The sequence below is a fragment of the Lissotriton vulgaris genome, chromosome 7 (assembly GCF_964263255.1).
Source record: "Lissotriton vulgaris chromosome 7, aLisVul1.2, whole genome shotgun sequence".
Classification (NCBI taxonomy): Eukaryota; Metazoa; Chordata; class Amphibia; order Caudata; family Salamandridae; genus Lissotriton; species Lissotriton vulgaris.
In genome coordinates, this window is record NC_141695.1 from 75,900,713 (window position 1) to 75,908,433 (window position 7,721).

At 42.9% G+C, this 7,721-nt stretch overlaps 1 protein-coding gene across 1 annotated transcript; it reads right to left on the reverse strand.

Annotated features, from left to right (window-relative positions):
• Positions 1-575: 575 nt before the first annotated feature.
• On the reverse strand, positions 576-1,502 carry LOC147700808 (olfactory receptor 1L4-like). The gene has a single exon (XM_086928499.1). It carries the CDS (start codon positions 1,500-1,502, stop codon positions 576-578), a length of 927 nt encoding a protein of 308 aa, XP_086784625.1.
• Positions 1,503-7,721: the final 6,219 nt, after the last annotated feature.

A 7,721-nucleotide genomic window follows, 5' to 3' on the forward strand; every position in this document is an offset into this window, starting at 1 on the left:
ACACAGTAAAAAAAACAAAGTTAACACCATGATAGAAGATAGTGAAAAAAGTTGATAGCAGGAATTATAACAGCAAGAGGAAGGCCTGTCTCTTTAGATATTACCTCTTTTGGATTAAAAACGGTGTACTTTTTAATGTTTACTAAATGTTCATTTTAAAACAAACCTTTATCAACTCATTTTCGGATACATATACATCTATATATATTTTTAAACATACATGTAAAATTAACATATACAATTCAAACATAGGTCCCACTTTTTTATTACAAAATATATTTTGTCAACAAGTCATTTTGATATTGAATTCCTTTTTATTAATGGTATTATTTCTATCTGATGTGGTATAACACTTTTTTTCTGCAGCTTTGCTATTGTTGAAAATAAAATATATTCCTTCACTTTTCCTTTCAACAGTGCTTGTGAATTACTTTCATCAAAACAATAAGGTTTTTTGCAGCATTCTTCAAAAGATGCTACACAGAGAAAGAAACAATAAAATGTCAAATATATTGTAACAAACAGCCCTACAACAGTCATTGGATTCCTGCAGATTTTCCTTTTCGTCATATAGTTTATGATATGTTCTTTGCCTTCATGAGAGCTTTTTTAAACTCTGTGTTTTTTAGACTGTATATGATGGGGTTACACAGTGGAGTAACAGCAACATATGACAAAGACATTATCTTGTTTTCTTTCAACGAATACGATGATATTGGTCGCACGTAAGTGGAAAAGAGAGATACATAGAATAAAATAACCACAGTGAGATGAGAGACACATGTGGAGAAAGCTTTGTCCTTCCCACTCTTAGATTTGATTTTCAGGATAGAAGAAACAATTTTGCTATATGAAAAAATGATAAGAATAAATGACATCATTGCCACTATGGAGCCATTGATGTAGTTGAGGGTCTCGATGGCGCGAGTGCTGGTGCAAGAAATCTTCAACAGGGCTGTAATATCACAGAAGAAGTGGTTAATGGTGTGGGACTCACAGAAAGAAAATGTGGACATCAGTGGAATGTGTGGCATTGCAATTAGAAGTCCAACTGACCAGCTTCCAGCAGCTAGGGTCAAGCACACGGTCTTATTCATGATGGCCGTGTAGCGTAAGGGATAGCAGATGGCCACATATCGATCATAAGCCATGACTGTCAGGAGAAGTAACTCCACAGTTGCAAAGACCATGAAAAAATACATCTGCAGCAGACATTCCGTGAGAGAAACCTCTATACCCTCCTTGAAGAAGTGGAGGAGAAGCTGTGGAAACACAACAGAGGTGTAACCAATGTCAATGGAGGACAAATGTGTGAGGAAGAAATACATGGGAGTGTGTAAATGGGAGTTTGAGCAAATTATTGCCAGGATCAGAAGGTTCCCCACTAGAGTTATCAGGTACATCAATAAAAATGCAACAAAAAGTGGAACTTGCAGCTCTGGAAAGTCTGAAAATCCAACAATGAGGAAATGACCTGTGGAGCTGAGATTTTCTTTTTTCATTACTATAGCAATACTGCAGATGTGCAATTGAACACACCCTGTAAATAAACACCACCTGAGTTTAAAATAATTGTTGCCTGGACACCAATATTTTCAATAAAAATACAACCATTAAATGAAACATTGTGAGCACACAAATATAATTGTTCACACTGAATTGAATTTAGATTTTGTGATAATATTTAATGATTACATTTATGACTGTGGGCTTCTGATGACAAGATAACTAAAATACATGTATTTCGCTTTATACTTTTAATTAATATTCCTGCACCTCTCAGGGCAGTGAGAAGGCCCTTGCTACACCTTGAAAAAGCATTTCTTTGTAATGGAATGGTATCTTTGCAATTTCACAAACTAAACATTCATTTTAATTGTGCCTGCTGGGGCTTTCATTGTTCCAAGTGTTCTAGTCCAATATTTTGGTTAATTTTTGTTTCTGTTAAAATCCGATTCCGCAGGGATATGAATTTATTGGCTGCAAAAGTTATCACAATTAAAAGGTCAGCCCTGTAAATGGAACATAGCATGCATAGAAAAGTTGTCCAAAGTAATGCAAAGTAGCATTGAGCGCTGCTTCGTGCAATTTTGCGTCAGGGCTGCATTCCATGGGAGGTACATGGTCATTCCCATGAAACCACAAATGGGTTTTGATGAAAATCCCTATCTAATAACTATTGTAGATTAGGCCCCAAAAGTTTACTCCTTCAGGCGTAACAGAGAAGAACTGATTTAATTTCTCTGGGGCAGATTTACAAGTCCTGCATCACCAGTACGTCACTTCTCGTGACGTACTAGTGGCGCAGGGGGCTCCTCCATATTTACAAGGACAGGAAAAGCCACCCTGTGTGACTTTTCCTCTCCTTGTAAATATGGCCTCTTTACATGTACACTTTGCATGAAAGGGGAGTTCCATGGATGTTGCTATGGGTGTTCCCACGCAACACCCATGGAACAAGACACATCTCCAGATTTACTAGAAATCGTAAATCTGTGATGCGCCTGAATGGTGTCCCAGCCCAGCGGTGGCGTAACAAGGTGCAATGAGGAGAAATGTTTTCATTTCTCCTCGATTTTTCCTCTTTCAATGTATACTGCATTCCACAGCACACATTAAAATAGGAAATGTCTGTAGTGGTTGTTTTTTTGCAGGACAGTGCTCCTTCCTGCATAAAAAAAAAATCTCCCCACGACGCAGGAATCCTTGCACCATGGTGCAAGGGGGCCTGCACCAGCGCATGGCTGTAGTTTGTGCACCAGCGCAGGGGGAAGCACAGAGATGCAACATATTCTTGTAAATATGTTGCATCCCTTAGCTTCGGGAGTGCTGCTACTACGGCCCTTCCTTGTAAATCTGACCCTCTGTGTTTTCAAGCTTTGCATGTGTGTTGCACTTAACTCCACACAGACAAAGTGGGAAAAGTACAAAAGATTCATTATTGATCTGCAATGCTCCCCTTCCTGTACAAAACCTATGCATGACCGATCACACAAGCCCTTGCACTATGGTGAAATGGTGGGTTTGCTGACGTGCCTGACAAAAGAGAAAAACAACGTCACAGTATATTCAATAGGACGCGGTTTCACACTTCTTGTGACGCACCACAGTGAAGCAACTTTGGTGGCTCCGTTGCGTTGCGTCACATTTGAATAAATGTGCTCCTTACTTTCTAGTTTCCATGGTTACCGCAAGAGCTAAAAGCCCCTGACCTCTCTCCTCTTCTGCTGTGTCCTTTGGGATGTCAGCCATGCTTTTGGACACGTTTTTGTCAAAAATCAGCGGATCAATAGTTGATGTAGTGTGAAATTTCTGGGTGAGACCTTTAATAGAAGTACAGAGAACATCCTTTTATTTTTTACAGAACGAGGATGTTTGGCGTCTGAGTGATCTTTGCTTCCGGTTCTCGTTGTGACCCCTGCCTGTGTCGTGCCCAACCTGCCCTTGTGCAAGCATCTATTGTGCACCTTCATTTGCACGAGTACGGAGGCATTTCTGTGAATTATGCGGCTGATCCGCAGGCGCCGTATAATGATGATCGGTGCTTTCTCAGTTCAGACCTTTGCCTCTGTTTTTTTTCTTTCTTTTTATTTGAGGAGTCTAAAGCTAATACGTATTCTCAACATTTCTCAGAATTAAAGCAACTTTAGACAGTACAGTCGGAACCCGAAAAATGCAATCACTGTTCACTTTTTCCGAATTGTCCCGTCTGCATTTGATGCATTAATTCAGAGAAATTCCAAGTTGATCGAATTCACCTTAGACCCATTAAATGTAAGTCCCTTGACTCCCCTGACTCTGCTCTGAGCCAGCGCGGCTCTTTGCAGGGCTGTGTAAGAAACGGTCTCTCCATCACATGAATTTACTCGAAAACACTCTTGAGTTACTCCATTTTTCATCCTGCACTAAACATGTTATGAAGTAGTTCCAGGGTCAGAACATGCAAAATAAGCGAAACCTGTTGTCTCTATATTTTCAGCAGTAACTGAACAACAATGTATATCACGAGCAGCTGCGTTAATCGTGCGAGTGTTGGTTACTCACCCAGGAATGCACCACTGCCTGCAAGAGGGGGGGGGCAGGGGGGTGGGTCGGTGCAGACCAGCTTTGCACAGGAGCACGAAGTTCACATCTCTCTTCACATTCTTTATTGTAAACTGAAGGGCGTGGTCCAGATAGGGACCCGTATCAGCATCTGCTTTTAAAAACGGTCAGCGCAGAGCACCGGCAGGACCCGGCCAACTTAAAGCCCTGGGCAAGGCTCAGTTGTAAACTTGATCCAGTGCGCGCGGATTTCCCACAGTGTTGGCGTGCAGGACGGAGTGCTTAGAAGCAAGTATTTATTTTTTGGTGCTGTGTTCAAGAGTGTTCGCTGGACATTTATTGCAGGTTGTGTTAAAGCACCCACTTGACATCCTGGCAAATGACACCCTTCTCCTAAAAATTGGGCATCGGTGGGCCGATGCCCAACGCTCCTATGTTTTGTAATAAAACTGCTGGGGGGGGCGTGTTGGCGATTTCCGAGACGGTGAGATTGAGGGGGGGGAAGGGGCTTGGGGAGCCCTTATTTATTTATTTATTTATTTATGGGTTTCTATAGCGCTGGAATCGACTCCAACCGGAGTATCTCTGCGCTGTGATACCAAATAGAGTCCAAACACTATGCAGATGAGGGGTAGGTCTAGATTTTATCAGTGAATAGCAGAGTTTTGAGTTGTTTCCTGAACTTTAAATGATCTGCACCCTAAACTCGTTTTGCTCAGGGTGGACCAACATCAACGTAGATTGTGCACACTTGTGCAACTTCTGAGACCTAGTAGTGAGCAGTAGTGGAAGTGGACTAACACCCTAACCATCACCGCGAGGCGCCACAGGCTTTAACTGTGTCCTGGCAAACACGAGGCACAACACATCAGGAGTGAATGCCTGCAAGCACAGCTATGTACCATCATCCCATGTGCCTCTCGGTAAACACTCACTCCCAGATATCACATGCTACTTTTAGCCCCCCCCTCCCAACCCCCTCCCCCCACCGAGGCCTTTTTTATTCTAACCCTATTGATTCTGCATTGGAGAGATCACGCACCTTTACAGTCCTCACACTTTCTGGACTTTAATGATATGATCTTAGTTTTCATCCTACCCATGAATTGGCAATTATATGGCGCCTATAATGACATTGATCAGAATTTTTAAACTCTTGCATATCCTTTATTTGATCAACTTTTACGATTTTGTACATTAATTGCAAACGATTTTAATGAATTAAGCAATACATGATTTTTTTGACTAACTAACAGTGAGCAAGAAGCCCAAATATGAGCAAGATAATGGCCAAGTAAATCAAAACTGTATTTTTTGGGGGGTGGGAGGGACAGACCGGAAGGGACACAGCAAGCCTTTCTTCCAGGTTAATCTTTTGCTTAACCTTTCATGAAAATAAATTGAGTTGCAAAGTTTTGTATTTAGAGATATCGCTCGTTCTAATCAGAGGTTACTTACCCAGCATATCAAGATAACATTAACAAAAGTCACTTTTCTACCAGAATCACAAAACACGGTCGAAATTCAACACCTACAAAACAGAAGAGAAAATCACAAGCGAGGCTCAGCTCTGTCTGGTATTGGTGAAGTGGAGACCAGAAGAAAAGCGAAACATGTGTCCAGCGCTCAACCAAAACAATCTGCAACCGCCGGCGTGGGAGAGGGATGCAAGGACTGACACATCCCTCTCCTGGCGCCCTTTTATTGTCAGAGAGAAGATGCTCAGCATCAGCTATGGGTCACCCCCGGGACCTGGCTCCCAAAGCTGTAGAGGGCAGAGAAGACAGGTGCGACTCATTACAAGTTAGTTGTTTATTTGGAGCTGTTGTCTCCGAGGTCCACAAGGTGTCAGAGGTGAAGCAGTCTTGACCAGGCAACTTCAGGATTGATGGGGGGCTGGGGCCAGAGAATGTTCCCGCCTTTTCTGAAGAGTTTGTTGGCTGCTAAGGGCATCTTCGAGCTTCCTGAGGCTCAGGCCTCTCCCTGCTCTTTCTGGTTGAGTCAATCCAAGCAACATTTCACATCAACGGGTTGCATACAGATGCTTCCTTGGACTCTGGAAAGTCCGAGCTTATGCACCATCTCTGCCGTCTTGGGGGCTTGGTTTGTGGGAGCAGGGATTGCTTTTCTTATTTTTGTGAGCAGGTGATGTGTTAGAGTTATCCATTCAGACAGCATCTTGAACAGGGCTCCTGAGGACAGCTGTATTCTGTTTCGTTTACTGAAAGAAAGAGCAGGCCAACAATTAATAAGATATTTTACCTTCAATTTACAAAACGTCAGACTTGGGCTCAGAGGTCTTCTTGTTTCAATTCGATTTTCGAAATATTTTATTGCATCTGCCAGTATTTTTCTCCTAGGCACTTCGCTGTTCAGATTTTTCATAAATATTTCTTTTACTTAAGCTTTTGATATTGTATGTCATTTTTGGGAGAAGGCGTCATTTGCCATAATGTCAAGTGGGTGCTTTAACACAACCTGCAATAAATGTTCAGCGAACACTCTTGAACACAGCACTACAATACCCACTGCACCAACACTGTCATCATCTGTAGGTTGTGAGTCAACAAAGGCTTATTGAAAGACCCGCACTGCCCACATGTGGGGGGGGTTAGCATGAGGTAAGGCAGTTCTGGTGGCTTACATCAGCCCCTGCTGCGTGTGTTGACAATGGTCCTGCACCTAGCAGACATACACACTGCTACCATCAGAGTCTCGGATGAGTAGAAATTAACATATCATTCAGTTTTGCATCAGAGTGAATGAGCCATTGAAAAACCTAGTCAGTTTCCAAGAAAAGACCACACACCTCCTCACATGCTATCTCACTCACGCATACACTCACACACTGTTGCACTCATGCTCACACGCCATCTCACTCATGCTTACTCGCACACACTGTTGCACTCACATGCTCACATGCAATCTCACTAATGCTTACACTCACACACTCTTGCACTCACATGGTCACACACTGTTTAACTCAATCTTACACTCACACACTCTTGCACTCACATGGTGACACACTATTTAACTAAATCTTACACTCACACACTCTTGCACTCACATGGTCACATGCTATCTCACTCATGCTTACAGTCACAATCTCACTCACATGCTCACGCACTGTCACCTGCTCACTCATTTGCTCAGTCACTGTCACTAAAATTCACTCCCACACATACTCATATTCACTGACTCTCTGCCCTTTTTACTCACTTTCACTCATTCTCACAACTACAGTCTCTCACATGTATCTGGCACACACATACTTACACTTACACTTACGCTTACACCCCACACAGACACAAAACATTTGAGAGCATGTGTTACTTACCTTTCAGCTGTCTGTGTGGTCTCTGCTTCAGCCTCCTGGCTGCTTGTGCACAGTGGACCATTGAGAAAGACACTCAGCTCCCTCAAGCACCTATGTAGAAAGCTGGGGTCTATGGACTGCAAACAGCGTATTACCTGGTGTCTTTGGCTCCATGCTGATGCACTGCTTAAGCATCTGTGTCCAGCACCTTGATGCAGACCCCCTTTTCATGTTCATACTACCCTATCTCACTGAATCCCATTGCAGCGTGGGGTCAGAACGGCTCACGGATCCAACCCCACCCTGCACCAAGAGGAAGAGTGGGTGGCAGGCTGATAGGCGTGCAGCCCCTAGAATTAGA

Bases quoted from the DNA above. Each gene is read 5' to 3' on its own strand.
- LOC147700808 (XM_086928499.1), bottom strand. From the start codon at position 1,502: ATGAAAAAAGAAAATCTCAGCTCCACAGGTCATTTCCTCATTGTTGGA.